Source organism: Podarcis filfolensis (assembly GCF_964270895.1).
Source record: "Podarcis filfolensis genome assembly, chromosome: 2".
Lineage (NCBI taxonomy): Eukaryota > Metazoa > Chordata > Lepidosauria > Squamata > Lacertidae > Podarcis > Podarcis filfolensis.
This window is the reverse complement of record NC_139605.1, coordinates 42,943,531-42,964,109: the sequence shown is the minus strand read 5'-3', so window position 1 is coordinate 42,964,109 and position 20,579 is coordinate 42,943,531. Positions and strand designations below refer to the sequence as shown.

Sequence of the window (20,579 nt, the reverse complement as noted above, 5' to 3'; positions counted from 1 at the left end):
AGCAAAGGACCAAAAGATGACTGAATGGTTCTGCTTTTTAAATCTCTTACATCAGCGTGGTCTCATCTGCCTGAAAGTCATACAATCAAATCTTTCCATATTGCTAGAAATGATTTTTAGAAAGCCATTTTGGCAATTTCCCTATCAAAAGTCTGGATTGCCTAATTTGAACAGCAGCAGAAGGGCAATGAGCCTCTTTCAGTCACATTAAAACTGAATTGGCATTGAATTAATCGTAACAATTCTGACACCTGTCACCATACAGTTTTACAAAACAGGCATGGCTTATTCCAAGGCAAATTGAGAGGACATAATATAGTTCCTTCTTTCAAGTACTGGTGAGTAATAGTCCTTTCACAGACACCAGCTGGAATACTAGATTGTGGCAGAATGAAAACTGTAGTTCCAGGTGCCAGACACTTATCTGAGGTACTAAGACTACATTTCAGCTTTTGTGACATTTGTGACAAGTTATATTGATTTAAACACAACCCATCTGACTTTTCTGTTGTGGTCACATATCTTTCCTAAGTAGGTACAAGTCTTAGAAGTTAAAAGTGCATAACACACAATAAAGTGTAGTCAGTAATGAATACACTACGCTCATGCTAAAAGTATTTGCCTCAGTCCCAAATACTAAACGTGGTATTCCTTTCCAAAAAAGGAAAGAAGTGGGCTAAAATATATAATTAACACCTTGAAAACAGAGCTGCTTGGAGACAGTATAGACCAAGGACCTAAATGTATACAGGCAATATAAGATGTGAAGCCTGCCTTTCTTTTTTATGACAGGAAATGATTAAACAGACAATTTTCTGTAATAACTATTTAATACATTTTTAACTATTAGAGCAGATAAGTTGCTTAACAGGGGGGAAAAGTAAAACTACTATTTTCCCCAATACTTGATATGCTAGTAATTCAAAGTATGCTTTTAATTCTTCCTTGTGCCTATTTCGTTTGGGCCGCAATCCTAAACAACCCTCGTTTTGATGTAAATCACATTGAATTCTATGTGAATTACTTCTAGGTCAGTATGGTTACAGTTAGAATGTTAGCTTAAGTGCACATTGCAGAACAATGCAGGTGTGTGATTTCTTCTTTTCAGGAAACAACAGAAATAAAGAAGTTTCAATTCTGTGTTGTTTCTATCCAGGTTTTATTTCATTTTATTTAATAGCAGGACTTGTTTCAATACTGAAACAAGTTTTCATCAAGTTGTTGTTGCAAAAGCATCAGTCTTCTACATTAACACAGCACTGCAGATGAGAAGCCAATATAGGGAAATATCAAGCGTTAGCTATGCATTATGCACATGCTTAAAAATTTCCCATTAATAGCATCAATGTACAATGTGATCCTGGGTTATTTTCCGGCTATCAAGCCAGTTCAGATGCAACAGGAAACTTTGGCTTAACACAAGCCAGGATCTTTGCAGCAATGTGCAATATGAGGGAGAAAACATGTTAAGGAGCAGCTTGCTGCAGAAATACCCTCAAGAAAGTCTTAAGTGCATGCGTGCACAACTGGCCCCTTTGGGGTCTATTTACTTATTAATATCATCATTGTCATCATCATACTTAATTACAGATCACCTTTCAGGTTACAAATCCTCCCAAATACTGTCTGGGATCTAATTCTACACATCTGACACTAAGGTAATACAATTTGTGCGAATGAGGAATGCCCCTAATCCCCAGAGCAACAATAATGACAGTGGTGGCGGTTGGGGGTGTTCGGGTTATGGGTAATTTGCATGCTGGGACCTCCTGCGTCTGTAATTAAAAGAAAAACTAAAGATACAGCTGCACAGAAAATTTATCACAATACTAAATTATATGTGCCATAGTTTGAACAGAAACAGAAAATAAAACTGAGAAACAGGCTCAGTTTAAGGTGTCCAACATTAAATAACACTCCACTTGTAAAACATACATGAGGGAAAGATGGGTAGAACTGACAGTGACATTGATGTCTCTGCTAACTCCATGTATGCATATAAAGGAATTTCCTCAGGGAATCATTAAATGCCTGCTTTCTTCAAAGCTTACAGAAGCAGGACTGACCCTAACATTAGGCAGAGTGAGATCACTGCCTCAAGTTGCAGACGTTGGCAGGAGCTGGAAGACTGCGCTGTGTGTGCCAGGGAGCATATACTCCACCCTCTCTAGCCTGCTGCTTTCAGCAACAGTAGTGGATATTGTCTCATCACCAGTCAGCTTCAAATTCTGTCTCACCTCAGGCAGCAAAATTATTATTAGTAGTACAGTATTAGTATTATTTTCTTTGCCCTTCACTCTAAGGTCCCCCTATTAAATATTTATTAAAATATCAAATAGTTTAAATTTAATATTTTTTAAAAAGTAAAAGAGTTTTAAACAACTTACAATCACAAAAGTAAGGGGGTCCTCAAGGGGACACCTCAAGTCTCAGAAGCTATGGTAAACAGGCTTAAGGTTCACCTAGTGTACTGTTTCTGTTCTGGTGGGCATAGCCTGTGAGTAAGCCACAAGCCTTAGTAGCCCAAGAAGGCTAGGCCTCACACACTGGACTTCCAAGCTATGGCAGAGGAAGGGAACCATGTAAAGGGTGGGGAACAAGAAACCACTCTCAGCCCAAAACGTAATCAGGGGCACCATCCGAAGGTGATCAGTAGCTGATGAAATCTCCAGGGATGAGTACCTGATGAGATCTGATCTAGGCAAAGTAAGTCAAGGAGACCTATGTGAGGAAGTGAGAGACATGCAATGTCCCCAGCAACACATCAAGGAGGTCCACAGAAGGGGCTGACATAGCCTGTCCTCCCAGGGCATCCTCAAATTCAGCTACCAATGTCTTTTGTTTATTTGACTACAATGTTGTGATGACATACTTGCCAACTGCACTGGAAAAACCAGGACATCCCGGCAAATGAAACAGAAAAGATTGCAAGCTATGTTAATTTTTATGTACTTCTGCTATCGTAAGATTTCAAAGTTACCTTTTTGATTCCTAATCTTTCTATGAAGTGGTGAGCTAATTAGTTAGCAAAGATTGCCAAATGCTAGCTTTGTCTGTGGCTGATATATTGTGGACACCTGTGATCTTGGAGTGACTGGAACATGTCTAGAGTAAAACGCTCTCCAGCAGTTTTTGGCCAATTCCATTTACATTTTTTGGCTGACCATCCGAACAGTTAAAAAAGACATTTGAGAAACACACGAGTAACTCTGAACAATCCTTCAAAAAAATGTATTTATAGTTTTTAAGCAAATCATTTCAAAGAGAATTACATCATTGTATAGATTTCATTTATCTTTGCATTCTCAAAAGGAATTCTAGCTAGACATTTTATTTTGTCAACTGCTAATGAACCACTGATTTGGTTTGAGTACAGTCCTAATGGGAGTGTACACAATCTTAAAATACAAATTAGGATGATTAAATACTTAAAAAGCGATGTATAGGTTTGCCAAACAATTAGAATTTTAAACATTCATAAACTGCTTGCTTTGCAGCTAGCTTGGTTTCTTTGCATTTGCTACAAAACTACTTTGACAAATTTTGCTAAATCTTAAAATATGTTCAGGTAGAAAAACTTTAAGAGTTCCCTTTAGTTCTGCACCAGAATGTTATTTCATATCCACCAACATGCAAATGGGCTCCTGAACATATCACGTTGGCCACAAAAACCGCAACACATTAAACCACACCAATTCAATGGAGGCAAGGCTCAAGACATGTTTTGACTTTCTCCAAAAACTCAGAATGGCTCTTTTATTGACGCATAGCTACAATATATGTGATTTATGTCCCCTTTCAATCTGCTCTCTTCAGGCATATTCTCTAAGCTGGGTCTCTGCTTTCTTCATTATATCCTTCCATTGGTTAAATGAACAGACCAAAAGCTGACAGGCACAAGATTTAAGGAGTCTTAAATATGCCATTTTAAATACTGCCCTCCAAACACATTGGAGTCTATTAGACCTCCTCAGCGAATGCTTCCGAGGATATTTTAGCATTTTGCAGTTATTACAGTGTTTTCTGTATATGATGCAGGAGCTAAAAACAGAATTTCATTTAATCTGAATAAATTTAAATAGTGAGTTTTGGCACAAGGACTTTTTTAGCCCCTTATGCTAATAAGGCTTCAATTTGCATAGGTCAGTCCTAAGCATGTTCTCATGTGTGTAATTAGAATTCCAGTCTAGGCACACTTTTCCTTAAAGCAAATCCCACTGAATCAAGTGGAATCTCCTTCCAAGTAAGCATGCTTAGGATCTGGCTGTTAAGGCTTTTACTTCCTTTGCAGCTTCCCTCAACTGCTAAACAATTTCAGCAGTAGCATTAACAACACCTGCAGCATGGGGGGCCACTAGGGGCGCATTGGAAGATGGCCGACAATACCATCTCTCCGGCTCACACGAGGTAATTAAGAGGCTATTATGGGAGTATGTAGCCTCCCTTGTTTCCCCAGGGAATGGGGGAAACACTGCCTTCGCCTGCAGTTGCCGATAAATCACCCCCGAGTTCGAAAGAAGAAGGGGGTGAGGGCATTAGGCGCACAGCACTCGTGTGGGTTTCTGGCTCTCCCGACGCCGTCTCTGATTGCGCGACCTGGCTGCAGGAGCTCAAAATAAACAATTAGAGAGCAGCAAATGCACATGTTTCGAGTGAAGAACGGGAGTTTAGACTGCTAATTGAAGTGACCTCTGTGAAGTTGAGCGACGGGCTGGATTCAACAGGAAAATATATCAAGAAGAAGTCGGTATGTCAGAACGGGACGGAAAGGGGGGGGGGACTTTTCTTTTTTTCTCTATGTGATTACCTAACAATCCCCCCCAAGAAGAACCGTTGCAACAATTGATTATAAGCGGGATGATTAAGAAACTGTGTGGAAATGAATTACTAACCAAAGGTTTGGCTTGTGGAGATCTGGAAAGGAATGAAAGGCTTTTGGAATGACGCAGTTATAAAGAGATTCGCCATGACAGGCAGGCTTTGTTGCAGGATTGACGATCAAGAGGGGGAGGAAGCCATGGCTTTGTTATTATATTGGACTCTGTGTCTGACCTGGCAGAACCCCCTGAGAAGATCGAGAAGGGAGTGACAGGCCTGCGAAGATTAATGAGCAGACATTAAGATTGTTTTCTATGGAAGTGCTGAAATGCGTCTGCTGTCTGAATATGACTCTTGGATGAATGGAAAAATCCACACAGGACTATAATAACGCTTGTTTTCAACTCGCTTGTGGAGACTATCAGAGGTCACAATGAAAGGAAAAATATACGATAACAACAAGAAGAGATGAGGAAAACAACAAAGAGAGGAATGGACAGAACTGTGAACATTATTTGGACAGAACTGTGAACATCAAGGCAGCAGCAATAGAGATGATTGGATCCCTTTCTGAGCTCGAAGCATGGGTACCCCCAACAAAAATTTAAAATTCAGTTTTGTAATTTGGAACTAATGTGATTTGATTGGTTGGTTAATAAAAATTATTTTTTTAAAAAAAACAACAACACCTGCAGCATGGAATGACTTCGCTGCTATATCCACTCACTTTTCACTGCCTGCTATCCTACAACTTGCAACAATGTCCAACGGGCATTAGACAGAAGTGACTTAGGTTACAATCCCTGCACATGCACAGTTGTAAAGCTAAAGGCCAGTCCTTATTTCTCAGCCTAACCTACCGAAAGGTTTGTAGCTAGGATGAAATGGGGATAAGGTAGCCACGTATGCTGTCCTGAGTTCCTTTGAGGAAGGACAGATTAAAAATATGGGGCAGGATGCAATGTCATGCTATTAAGATAGTTTCTTCAATGCAAGCATTTCTGCTTCCCAGGTGGAACAATCTCCCTACTCTTCCCCTCACATGCTGTTCTGGGTTTTTCCCCAATGCCATAGAGTGGATGTGGGGGAAGTATTGGGGGTGCACAGCAGGAGGACAAGGGAATGGGGAGAAAGCCCCATTCTGCTAGTGGGAGTCTTTACACTAGCTACTGTTAGCACACCGGTTTAATTGAATCCAGCCCATGATAGATACATAAAGTGATGTATCCTACAAGGTCATGCCATTAGTGTAATGACTTCTGCCTGTACAACAGGACTTCCTCTCTCTGTTGTTTACCCTTACGTTCCCCAAGCCTCTGGAGCAGATTTGGGGGGACCGGGGCTGAGGAGAGAGGAAATTCCATCACACAGACATAAGTCCTTCCACTAATATGTAACCCAAGCAATAAACCTTTTTATCCAATAGGTGAAACATTTGCAGGGAAAAAAAACTTTAAACAACAAATGTTAATGTAAGACCTGCAGCTGACGACCATATACACCCTGAGATTTCTTTCTTTGAAGTAATTGCCGCAGTGTGTGGAGCTATTGGGAAGCATAAACCAAATAAGGGATGAGAAATAACTATGCTCTGAGCACACAGAACGAGCACTACATGCTCTTTTCTATGGAGCAATTTCTACTACTGAACAGAAAACTCAGATTTTAAATTGAATTGCCAAGAGACTTGTCTGACAGCAGAAAAGTGAACACAAAGCTCCCTCTCTGTGGACAATTGTCTTCCTCCTGTATATATCCATCATTGGGGCCTGGCAACATTACTTTCCTTCCTTGCATAATAAAAGTTCTTAGCCATTTCAGGAAGAGTTTAACCTTCAACATTCTTTGAAAATGTCACATGGAAACATTGCCGAGCCAATTAGTCTTCACCTGAAGAAGGAAGCTTGAGGAGTCAACCAGATTGTTTAGAATGCTTTATCGTTATCTATGTCTGAAGCGAACCTGGATATATTTGAGTTTTGGCAATTCAATCTCAGTATGCGTCTGTGATACATTACACATTCTGATGCAATCAGTGCCCTTGGCATTAATCCAATCCCAACAGAGCTCTATGAGACAATTTGTTATATTGGGTTAATCCACAAAGTTTAATAGCATTGACTATCTGAATCGTAGGACTATTTAAAATATATATATATTTCATACTATATCTGATAAACATAAGAAGCAAAACATAATACAGAAAGCATACAATAGAAAGCAGTGTTGTCTTCTAAGGCTGATAAGACAACATACAGTCAGAGCCTCTTACCTTTATAGTTTGAACAGGATTTCTCTGCACCCTACACTCCCACTTGTTTTCTGTCAGTAAGGGTCATAACACCCAGTATATGGACAGAGGGCAGGTCATTCTGGAGGATAATGTTTGGGTGAGGATAGAACAAAGTGATCTGTTTTTCACCAATTCACTCTCTGTTTCTCCATATAAACTGCCATATTTCAGCATACCTATTTCTTCTGGTCTATAGTTTCCCTGTGCTTACTACATAATTATTTAAGGCTAGTGTAGATTTGGAAAAGTTTCAGAAAAAAGCAACCCAAATGATCAAGGGTGTGGAGTGACTGTCCTGTGAGGAAAAGCTACATTTTGGGCTTTTTTTGTTTAGACTTTCTTCTATGGTCAGCTATCTCGATTACAATAGGGTTGTTGTTTCTAAATGCACAAAAATAAGGGCATTAGAGGGGGGGAATCCAGAATATTTTGTCATCCTAAATGCCTTCAGGGTTAGAAGGACTACTTTTCCTAGTTATAACTTCTCTTCACTGTGATTTGAAGCATAATCCCATACATGTCTTCTCAGGAGTTAATGTCATTAATGAACATTAATCCAAGGAAAGAGATTATAGGTTTGCAGTCTGAAAGCCTCTATTTTCTTCCAAATAAAGATGCACCATTCCATTTCAATAGTAATTCCCACAATTTAACATCAGAGATACAGTCAAACCTCGATTCCTGGATGCCTCTGTTTTGGAATGTTTCGGCTCCTGAACGCCAAAAACCCGGAAGTAACTGCTCCGGTTTTCAGACAATTTTAGGAAGCCAAACAGTTTCCGAGCTGCATTTTTCATACCCCCCCCCCATTGACTTTGCAGCCAGTCCATTGATCCTCGGTTTTTGAACTTTTTGGAAGCTGAACGATCTTCCAGAACAGATTAAGTTCGAAAACAAAGGTTCCACTGTATTGAGATTCACCAATATTATCCAAACCCATTGAGATATCTCTGTAAAGTAGTATCCAACCAGACTAGAGCATGGGTTTAGGCCACATTATTTTAATTAAGCAGGCTTTGATCCAGTCATAGGCTAGATAGGGAGGTCTGCTTGGCAACCCCTTGTACACTGGCTTGAGTTCCATGATATAAATATCCCAAGGTGGGATATAAATGTACTAATGAATTTAAAAGGCACACAATATAACTCTTTACAATACACACAACCCAGCTGTTATAAGCTTTACAAAGAACTGACTGGGAAACATCCCAATCTTGCTGATTTGTAAGGCATTTATATATTTAGAAATGGCTTGATTTGAGCCTCTTCCCCTTATTACAAAAAATGATGGTCTGTCTTTTCTCTTGCCCAGCATATAACTAGAAAGTATAATGAAATGAACATATAGATCACAGGAAAATACATGATTCTTTTTTGCTACAGACTCTCGGTCACATTTCTTGAGGTGCATCAGCAACAAACATGATTCATAAAAATAATCCAATACATTCAAATAGAACAAAATCATATTAAAATTGAAACCAATAAAAGTGTTCTGAAACCTATTTACATGTTAATAGTTGTCACTATTTGTGTCTCTTAATACGTTCCAAATAAATGTTGTATGAAGTGAAGATCCTTATGTTATTTCTGTGAAAAGCAATTGTAATTTGTTTCAGCAAAGGCCAAGCAACCCAATGCCAGGGGCATTGATCAATTTGTTTCATTCAGCACAACCGTGTTTTCAAAAGTAGCACTCCAGACCATGGGCCTAATTAGGCCCACCAGGCCATTTTGACCATGCCATGCCCTCTTGCCAGTCACCTGCCATCATATAAGATGTCAGGTGTGAACAGTTAAAAGGTAGCTTGGGTGGGGCAAAATGGGCTGCTGAAGCACCTTCGATCAGTTGATCAACAAGGTTTCAGAAGTACTGCATACATGGCTTCTGAAATGCCAATGATCAACTGAGCTGGGCTGATGAAGCACCAAAAATCAGCTGATTGCTTGCACTTCAAACTGCAAGCCCTTTGCAAATACCTCTAGGCAGTGCTTTGAAGTCACGATGACCAGCTAATAGATGGGGCTTCCAAGCATGGTGTAGGGCTCTTTGCAAGGGCACAATCATCTGATAGTTGGGGCTTCAAAGTGCCACATCACCTGACATCACCAGTCAAATGTTGTCTATTGGGAGTACGAGACATGGCCTGTCAGCTGGATGTGGTTCCCCACCCCTGCCCTATAGGGTCAAATAAGAGGAACTAAAGTAGTACACTCTAAGACATATTGGGGACAGATCAAATCCCCTGGTGACCCTAAAGTGAACCTTATCCCTTTATCTGTTGATAGCCACATCCTTGTGCTGTATTATTGGTCATGCTACAGCAGGCATAGGCAAACTTGGCCCTCCAGATGTTTTGGGACTACAACTCCCATGATCCCTAGCTAACAAGACCAGTGGTCAGGGATGATGGGAACTGTAGTCCCAAAACAGCTGGAGGGCCAAGGTTGCTTATGCCTGTGCTATAGCATAGCAGAATGTTGGAAAATGACTTTTAAAATCCACCTGTATTTGCCCCCAAGCAAGAGGTGCAGAAAGAGAAAAGAGGGAAGTTATCTGACGTAAGCTGAACATATCTCTATTACCTAGAAAATAAAGAGAATAGTGTTCGAGTCCATGCCACTCAGCTGTGGCTACAGAGAATCCAGAAATCAATTTGTAAAAGTAAGAGAAAGGTGTTGATGGACCTACTGGGCTTACAAGGTTTGGGTACAATGTCTCCTATCCAGCTGACTGACCTGAGGCACATGGGCATCATGACTGGAACCCAGGTACTTGGCACCATTGTCTGTGATGAAGTCAGCATCACAAATGGATGATATGTTCATGCTCTGGGGCTGTTTCCTATGTCTATAGACCTGTGGGAAGAAGCTGTAATGATTAGGCGCATGAGGTCAGAACTATAGGAAGATCAGGGAAGGGGAGAAGCAACAGTTTTGCATCCTGTTGCTTAAGGGGTAGAAAGCTACACCATACAATGCATGATTCAAGGAGAAGAATCATAACATTGATATGTTTGGAGGGATCCAATACAATGCTTACATGGCATGCTCATCTATGAATGACTGAATTCTGAAGGACAAGCTGGTTACTTGCAAAGGGTTGGGTGAGACTGGTATGACTGGCATGGCTAGGGATGTTTTCCTACTTTGCAAGTAAGAGTAACAAAAATCAAGGCTGATACTGTCACACAGTGGGAAATATCCAATAAAGGCTCATTCTAAAGCATCTCTTTTTCTCATCTACTTTCCCCAGGGTTTCTACAGGAGAAAAAGGTTTGACAATACATTCCTACTACACACAACACAGCTTTAGCATCTAGGTTATCTGATTATGCTTCTCTTTCCTTAATGCATGGACCGAACCATTAGAAACTTAATAGTGACATAAAAAGAGTGCCCCAGCTAAAATAGTTTATCATAGTCTGTTGGTTGTTGTATATGCATATTTAATCATGCATTCATTCATTCATTCCATTTTTTTTATTATTCCACCTTTATATCAAGGCATTCAGGAAGGCACACCTATCTATTTTATCGCCCCACCAACCATGAAAGATAGCTAAGTTTGAGAGATGGTGGCTGGCGCAAGGTAACCCAGTGAGCTCCTTGCCTGAGTGGTGATTTGAATTTGATCCAAATAATATGTTCCAACCACGACCCCACACTGCATTATAGGATGTATTCTATGGCAATTTTTCCTTATCAGTAAAAAGGAATGCAATTTAATAATTATTTTCAGATAAAACATATATTTAGAACATACAACCTAGCATTCCTACAATTTGCACTTCAGAACAGAAGCAAATTATAGTTCAGTTTCTGCTGAGATCCATTTGTAACTTCCAGATAACCTTGCAGAAAGCTAACAAGCAGCTATAACACAGCATCTGAATAGGCAGGTACAGTAGATCTGGGTTTTACTATTTTATTTTATTTTTAAAAAATGAGATTCTAGCACTCATGTCATGATAAAAGTGGCATGGGCGCCAGCACAAAATGGCTGCCATGTGCAGCAAAGAGAAGAAGAGGTGATGATACTCCATAGCGGTAAGTACCATCCCAAAAGAAGCACTGAATACAGTATACAAAATGGGAACTAAACATAAAGGGTTAGTAGGATTCAAGAGAAGGAACATATCTCAGTATGATGCTTTCTGCTGTTGTGTAATCATTTACGTGGCAGCCTCGATGGAAAAAGGGAAACAGGACATGACCGAAGAACATATTGAACAAGCTGAACCGACATGCAACTGAAGACTAAACACCAATAAAATAGTAGTAAGGCAATATGTATCCTTATCCTACCTTTCTTTCCAGCTGTCACAGGCAGGCTTGGTTTAAAGACTTAGTTTCATGTTAGAAGAAAGCAGGGAAAATAATTGCAAATCCCCATAAAGAATGATAAGGAAAAAAAGTGTTTTCCAACCTGTTGTTTTAACTGATGGACTAATCTGTCTTTTTCTCTTTTCAAAGCCATCACTTCTTCTTGAGTTTTCTTTTTCTTTGAAGCAGACAGTTCAAGCAAGGCAATATTTGCATCTTTTTCACTGATGGCAGCAAGGAGTGCTTCCTGTCTGATAAGATTAAAAAAAAAAATGAAAACGCTTGGAAAACATATGTTTTTTTAATTGAATATTTTAGTGCCTCTAAAGCAAAAGAGGCAACATGAATATATTAGGCATCATGAATGCATGTCTTATTCTGCATACAATGTACCAGCCCAAATTTTCTAGGTTCAATTCTATGTACTGCTTATGATCAATTTTGAACCTGTTTGATTCAGGCAATAGCCCAGACTTCAATGACTGCAACATAAATCTAAGGAACTCAAAGAGTCCAAATATTGCTAATTTTCATAGTGTGTTTAAAACTGCACACTGCAAAGGCTGCAACAATTAAATTGCAGAAAGGTTCATTTCAGTTCATTACTTGGAATGTGAAGACAGTAAAGGATATTGGGGTGTCTAAAAGAGTTCCAAAATTTCACGTGTCAAGCTTTTTTTGTTCAATCTGACCAATCAACAACTCAAATATCTAAACATGATGGAACCTAATAAATTTAACACCTGATGATACAACATTTTAGCATATGATGGTACCATACGTCTTCTCTATATAAAAGCTAAAATTAAATTACACTGTCATATGTACAGCATTCAGGCAAATTATTATTATTATTATTATTATTATTATTAGCCTTGCTCCATGACATTCCACAGTGGCTTGGATGAAACTGATAGAAACAAATTGAAACAAGATATTTAGAGCAGTTGTGGGATCAGGATAACACTGAAACTGGGGACTTCATCATACAGAAATGACTAAACCCACCCATGGCAGGTGATCATATTGGTCTTCAGACTGGTCTGTCAGGACCCAAAACCAAGTCACAGCCTGATCTAAGGTGGGTCACGACAGCAGTACTACCGCCATACAAATAGATGGTTAAAAAGAAAAAAATAAGAAATGGGTATCTAAAATCATGTTCAAGTTAAAGATGAGCCTCAGGACTAAAAAGGCTGAAAACTACCATGATATTATAGTGTCAGTTCAAAAGCAGTTTATGTCTCCTCATCCAGTTAGCTACCACTATCAGGTCCTGCTAGTCCTGGGCTATATATTTTAAAGTGGATATAACTACATGTCAGAAGAATGCTTCTTACAATACCAAGCTTGTATGAGATTATGTCTCCAGAATGGACCCCAAACATTGGGCTAACATATCTGTTCTTGTGGAAAAGTTAATAGAACATTATTGAAACCACCGTACAGCATAGCCCTAGATCCCTACAGGACCAGTTTTGCACATTTTTAATGTCTCCTCTCAATAACAAAATTAGTGCCTATATTTTGTAAAACTAATAATAAAGAATGCACTTATTTTTATCATAAATATATACTCTGCTTTTGATACATTCTAGAAAATCTGAACATGTGAAATATTTCATAATTAAGTGGGCACAAAATGTAAGAGAAAAATATTGATGGGACTATGAGGGGAAAATATGACAATGTCACAGATTCTCGTTACAGAACAGCAAAGTGGTTAGTTTACATAGAAATATACACAGGCTACCCAGCAAACCCATATTGCCTGGACCACTCAGTTTGTTTCTTTAATAGTGATTAGTGGTGGAGTCCTGTGCAGGTCTCTGGGGGCCTTTGTGCACAAGTATCAGTGGGCTCTTTGTCCCCTCCCTTTCTTCCTCAAACCACATCCCTTCTCCCTATTGGCTTCACCCCTTTAAAGTAAAATAAATATTGTGGGGCTTATTACCCTTCCACCAGTGGAAAGGGTAACTTCTCTCGGATTTAACCTTCCGCCTGAATTCAAAACGAATACACTCCCAGTCCTTCTCATTGGCCTCCTCTCCTCTTAATTCTGCTCACAAATAAATCAACTCCACTTGAGGGAAAATAACGAAATTCTCACATTTTCTGAGCCTATCAACTCTCAGTAGAAGGAGCCTACATGCTCCTTTGAACACTGAAATAGGAGGCAAAGGAGAAAACCCCTTAAAAGAAAATTAATATTCAACACACAGTGATGAAATCTCTTTAGCATTGTAAATTATTAAGCAGAAAATTGGGCAGAAGCATTATACAGGAGATGGCCGCTCTGGAAGACATATATATTAAACATTCCATGTAGCAAAAGTATCCTTCAAATGATGTTTATTATCCTGGGATAGCAGCAGTGAAACAGAACTCTTCAGTGGGGCAAAAGGGCATAAAGGAACTCTATCTATCTCAATTCCCCGTCATAGAAGAGGAAGGAAAACTTCAATCAAACCGAAGCAAGCACCATTTGGGCAGGTAGGGGCTTCCTGCTCTGGGATAATCAAAAAGGCATCACCTTCTGTGTGTGTTAGAACAGGCATAGGCAAACTCGGCCCTCCAGATGTTTTGGGACTACAACTCCCATCATCCCTGACCACTGGTCCTGTAAGCTAGGGATGATGGGAGTTGTAGTCCCAAAACATCTGGAGGGCCGAGTTTGCCTATGCCTGTGTTAGACCCTCAAGTGGAACAGGGTTGAAGGGAATGGCTGGGCTGATGTAGACTGGGTGCTTCAAATCTGCTACAGATGGTCAGATGAAGGTGATCATCAGGACAAGGGTGCTTGGGAGAGTGACTTGGAGAAGCGCAAGGTGTCACTGATCAATGGGTCCAAAAACCAACATGGCTGCCCCTCAGGCACTAATTTCATACCGAAAGAGAATGCGAATGCACATATGCATACATTCTAAATTCATTTAGTACACATATAAGAAATACGGTATGTGAAGAAGTGTGCTTCTGTGTAAGAACAAGCACATACATGTGTGTTCAAGAGATCCACAGTCTAAACAATGTCAAAAAGAGTATATTTTAATTTGTAGGAGTAGAATGAAGAAAACACACACACACAAATGGTTTTAGCTACACTAAAAAAAAAATCCTGTTAAGAATTAAACACTAGCAAATGCTCTCTTTTGATTGCTGTTTAAGAGATTAACCATTTTAAGAAGTCTCCTAGAAATCTTTTTTTTTTTAAATTGCCTTGCCACATCACAGTCTATTTAAAAGGGAATAATGTAAACACTTCTGTTTCACTCCCTCACCTACATTAGTCAGAGAACAATATTCTCAGCTTTATTAATAGGAACTGTCCATAACTGTTAGAAAAGTAGATAAATGAAGTGACTGATATAAAATTACGATTTCATATGTTAACAAATACGAAAAAGCAAGAGCAACCGGTACTGTAATTCTTACATCCATTATTATGGAATGCATTTTGTGTAAGGACACAAAAATGCAATTAAAACACTGTAATTGAAAATGTTTGAACTAACAATATACACCCCACTCTTCATGTTCCAATCATAACTGAATGGAAAAGAAACCGCTCAATCAACTTGTCTCTATAATTGTTGTTTTCTTTCCCTTCTGACCCCAAGTATTCAACTTTAAGTTCAGTAGGAGGTAATGTCAGAGAGACAGTGATGAGAGATCCTATTTGAAACAACTTCTTTCTTTCACCCCAAAAAGGAAAAAAAAGTTATGTTCAAACATGCTATTAATCCACAATGGTTGCACATGTGCCTTTAAGGAAATACACAAAGGAACATTATCTACAATTAAAATATTTAATCCATGCAGCATAATTTGCGTAAGAGCCTAATACATAATAACTTCACAGATGGCAGTTCAAAATTCTAGATATATGTGACAGAGTTGACCAATATGAGCTTCAGGTAGCATTCAGGTGTGGGGTGCATTGTGCTAGCTTTTGTGGTTATAGTGCTAGCACTTCTGTTCCAGTTTCCAATGTTACTTTTACACAACAGTACCTGTTGCAGTATGAAACTGTGGCTTTATTTGTCGAGATACTGCCATGTTGAGCTAAATTGCATTAGCACCAGTGGGGATGATGTGATGTGTAAAAGCAAAATGCATGTTTCCACTCCTCCCCCCTTTCCACACATGCATCCTTCAGTTCCCTCATGATTAAAAGTGCAGGCTTTTAAATAGGCAAGAGAAAGTGAAATATGCTGGGAGACCTTTCAGCGACTGACAGTGTTAAATGTGTTGGAAAAAAGTGAGTTGAATGTTTAAAACCTTCTTCCATTCTAATCATGGCACTGAGGACCAAAGTAGGTATGATATTAACTGCATGATTTCAAGTAAATTGTCTTCTTTTATAAACTTAAATAGCAGCTGGGATTGAGACTGTGGCACATGGAGAAGTGGTTAACCCTTTCCTCTCAAATCATGGCCCCCATGAAAACTGTCCTGAAAACCTCAAACCACCTTTAGAGGGCAGCATCAATGGACCCTTCCATTCAGAACCTGATAGCAATTTCAGGGTTGGGAAGATTTTCATCAGGACCACAACGCCCATTGAGCCACTGAGAAAAAACATACACACCCTTGTATATTTTCCTTGCAGAAAGAAAAGAGGTTTGTGGGGTGAGCAGAAAAATAACACAAGATGAAAGGCCGAAACACTTCTTCATCTGCCCGTCTTTATTCCAGATCGCCGACTGCCACATGTGCTAAGTGGCATACAAATTGTTGAAATAAATAAATCAAAACAGAAGCATTACATGCAACTGTGTGTCACATGTAATTTGACCTGTTATGAAAGTAGTACTAGCTCTTTATACTTCAAGAAATATCCAATCAACTGACCCATATACACCTGACAAATTTGCACTTCAAATTCTGTCCCCTATGCATGCGCGCCAATTCCTGGGGGCCAAGGCTCAATGTTTTGTTTTTTTTAAAGAGGGCTGTGGGCCCCCATTGTTTAGGGAAACACAGAGCTGGGTGCGGAGTGACATCAGGACATAGCATAACATTGTGTGTGTCAGGACGTCATGTTGGCCCCTCCTCAATGTTTTTTAGAAGATAGCGCCTCTGCCCCTATGTGATCATCAAATCATTCACGCAAAGTAACCAGATAGACACTGAAGACTATAATTTAAAATGGTTGTATTCTGCTTTAGGTTCATATGAATCCAGATAAGAATGCATAATTTATTTATTTTTTCATCATTGTGTATGGCAATCATGAAAGCACTTGAATCTTGCACTTAACTGTATATTGCAAGCACTTTTCATAAAACATTTTAAATCTCAGTATCTCTGTTTAAATTTAAAACTTCAGAACCAAACCCTTCCCTGTGTGGACAGCCATTTTGCATTTTGTAGAGATGCAATATAAGTTTAACTGCTTCAACCTAGTGGATGCTCAACAAAAAAATTAACAACACAAAGGATCAGAAATACTGGAGAGTGAATCCAATTGCATGTGAATACAAAGGTTTTGTTTGTGTGGAACATAGCTCTGCTCAAAGTCCAGCTAAGCCAAACAGGATGAACCAATACTATAGGCAATCTGTCATTGTCAAGCTACTTGTCTTTCACCATTGTATTTTGTATGCATAAAGGACCAAGATAAAAGTTGTTTGTAGAAAGAATGGTTTGATCCCTTGAGCATAGTATTCAACCCATTTTGAAGCTCACTTGAATTTATAAGCCTTGCGTGGAAAATTATTGTTTTTCTAACCAACATTTTTAAAATAACTCAAAATCAAAGTGTAAGAATCTTCTAAAATATATTATTGTAGAATGCAAGCCTAATATTGATGTTCCATAAAGCTTTGAGTTACATAAATGACAGGATTATCCTTGTGAACAAACCAAATACTGACTACCTTTGTCCAGAAACTAAATTACTTTCCAGGATGGAAATGTCAAACAGACCACAACAAAAGAAAGCCAAGGACTATATAGATGAGGAATAGGTAAGGTGTCTTCACTTCTTCTATTTAACTCCAGAATGACTTCTTTCTGTTGAACTCAGGGCCTTTCTGCACTTACCTTTTATAGTGATATAGTTGCTGGGGGGTTTTCAGATTTTTTGGGTGTGCCACCACACGACATTGTCATTATTCAGCTACTACAGATGACAGATTTTAAGACAAAACTTTTATTTTGTCCATAATCAAAAGAAAATGAACTAATAAAGCCATGCTGTAATTATAAAATAAATAACAACATAATATTCAGTATTTTAAGAACCTATTAAGAATTGTCAAAGAGAAGAAAAACTTGTTCTGATTCAGAAAAATGTCAGTCAGAATCTAACAGTGCTGTTGTCTGAAGAAGTAGAGAGCCATAGGCAGAAACTCCACATCACGCTTTTCAGAATCTTATGTTAATTACTTACGAGATGATATGATATGATATTTAAAGCACATCACGGTTCAAATTTCCTGATAATATGCTGTACAGATTTCCTAATTATTCATCAGAACTTGCTTTGCTGAGCTGCAGCATGAAAGCTTTTCCAAGCCAGCATGAAAGTTCTCAGTCAGCGCAGGTGGTATCAGATGCCCCACCCTATAATTTTGGTCCTGCCGGGATGAGTGGGCAGGGTGTGCCTAATACCTTGCTATGAAGCGTTTTGGTCACCATATTCTAGACCAGGGAGGAAATCGCCTGCAGACAAAATGAGGGGTGTCTGGAGGTTTCACCTACCTCACAGCAACTGTCACAACTTGTTGGTGGGAAAGTATCAAGGTACCCAGGGAAAGGGGTCCAGGGAAAGGTTTCTGCCTGAATGCCACAGAACTTCCCAAATGGCCTCCTGGAAGATTTGCCCAGATTTGATTCAGGTCATAGGGTGATCCTTAAATCCAGGATTGACTCTGAAGGCTTAATCAACCAGCAGACGGGCAAGTTGATTCAGAATCCATATCCAGTGCCTATGTCAAAGCCCACTTGCATCTGCAATTAATAAAATTGTGGCCATTTTGATACCAAAATGCTATCTTGTCTTCATTTCTACCTATCACATCCCTCGGGTTTACTGAGCCCGGGTGCACAAAAAGCCCTTAAAGCCAAACAACTGGCCAGATTTGAAATACCTTTGTGTCTCAGAGTGATGAGGTACTAATATAGGTGCTACTGAAACAAAATCACTATCAAGTGTACTTCTTGGGCTAACTGCCCTAGTTTAATTTAAAAGATAAATAGTGTCAAAAAGGCAACAGATCTGAAGGAAGAACATTGCTGGGAGGTGAGGAAAATATGGAACAGATCCAAGTTATTTCAAGAATCAAGGAGAGGAGGAGTTCAGACAACAGTCCACAAATATTTCCTTAATTAGTACTTTAAAGATAGGCATGAAAAGAGTCAGATACCAGATCCATGTTGACTAATTATGACTTCCTTGTTAAAGAAGTGGCTGCAGGCATTTCCAGGAGCATGCAAGTCATATGATTCAAATTTGAGTAGGGCAGCTTACTCATTGATCTTCTTTGGTGGGTAAATGATTCCCAAATTTGTTGCAGACTAAGAAAGCAGCTTTTACAAAAGGCAGATGTAAAGATTTGGGGGGGAAGGGGGTTGTTGATCACAAACCAAGATGAGTGATTAGAACGGTGCTAGTTTCAAGTAGACCAAAATAGGCACAAGGAAATGGGTCTTCCTGAACTGTAACTGTGAAAAAAATGCTAGGCTTGCACAGTAGACTAAGCCCATCTATTAATACTTTCTACTGGCTAATTTGGTTGTGTAGTCGAGTACAAAGACAACAAGAAACTATTTATGATGCTCTTATGGATACTGTCTAATAGACATAACAATTAGTTTTTTCAGTTAGAAACTACATATGCTTAACCTTTCTGTCCATAGTATCAGGAAGAAATATAAAGGAAACTTGCAAAGGCTTCATGAATCAGAAATATTTTTGTGTCTGAAAATTCATGGAATTCTGTCCCCCCCCCATCTGAATTTTGCTCTTACCTATTCAGAGTGCTGAAAAAGATTGCAGTCATAACTTAAGACTGAAGATGCAATAAAAAGAAAATTGCTTTTTTTAAAAGAAAAAGGTTCCACTTTTGGCAGCTGAAACTAAAAGGTATGCATGGAATGAAGTTGCTATCAATCATAAAATATTATTTACTGTATGCCTCAGCACGAAAAGAGAAGACATTCTCTTTTGCCACACAGAGTGGCTAGGGCAACCAGTCACACGGGCATGGTATAAGTAACAAATTGTTGTTATTATTTAGTTTACAATTGGGCCTTATTGATACAATAAACCTAATAAACCTCACCAAATACTGGATTAAACTGAAATCACCAAAATTGAGTTTTGCAAAAGAGTTTAGCCCACTAAACCAATAAAACCATCCATGTCGTGGTGGGGGAATCCTGGCAGATTTGAGACTTGTTTATCATGGAGAGTCTTCTCAGTATTGAGTGGTGAGCAGGTGAGCAGAGATAGCAGTTTCTGTCTTAAATAACACTGCAATAGCCCAAAGGAAAGAGTGATGATAAGAACAGCACTTATAGATTCAAGGGCTGCGTTCACAATTATGTGAAGAGCTTCAATGAGTAATAAATTGCTTTACTGTTTTTTGTGTCTGGTTTTCTTGTCAAACCTGCAAGCAAATGCTATGGATACAAAGTTCATATGTTCATAATTCAGATCCAATATACCTGAAACCCACATTTTCTAGGTATGCCAACCCTATAACAACAGCCTTCAGAACTGTAGCAATGAATGTATAACTTTCATGTCAAACTACAACTCAGTTTACGAATGAGCCCATTGCTCTCCAAACAAATTGATAATACAGCATGCAAGGAAAGCGGGGGACTGCTGGTGGGGGTAAATAGAGACAAATTAAAGTTCAAATGTACATAGGTTCTCTTGCAGCTGAAGAAATGGACCAATTCCAGCCTTGAGTTATGACTATCTCTAATTCTGAAGTTTAATATGCTTTCTTGACTTAGATAAGATTATCTGAAATGGACTAGATGACCCTCAGGACACCTTCCAACTCTACAATTTTATGATTCTAACCTGTTTGTAAATGTACTGATAAATGTACTGTGCCGACATGGGCTGGAAAATGCTAGCCACCTGCACTGAATATGGAGACAGGTGTGAATGAGGCAAAAA

General features: G+C 39.1%; 1 protein-coding gene across 12 annotated transcripts in view; it reads right to left on the bottom strand.

Moving 5' to 3' along the window:
• Positions 1 to 20,579, bottom strand: part of ERC2 (ELKS/RAB6-interacting/CAST family member 2) — a 512,280-nt gene that overhangs the window by 149,693 nt on the left and 342,008 nt on the right. For all 12 annotated transcript variants that reach the window (XM_083602952.1, XM_083602957.1, XM_083602950.1 and 9 more), the window contains one exon: positions 11,541 to 11,688. In XM_083602952.1, coding sequence (XP_083459078.1) covers positions 11,541 to 11,688 — 148 coding nt within the window. The remainder of the gene's footprint in view (positions 1 to 11,540; positions 11,689 to 20,579) is intronic.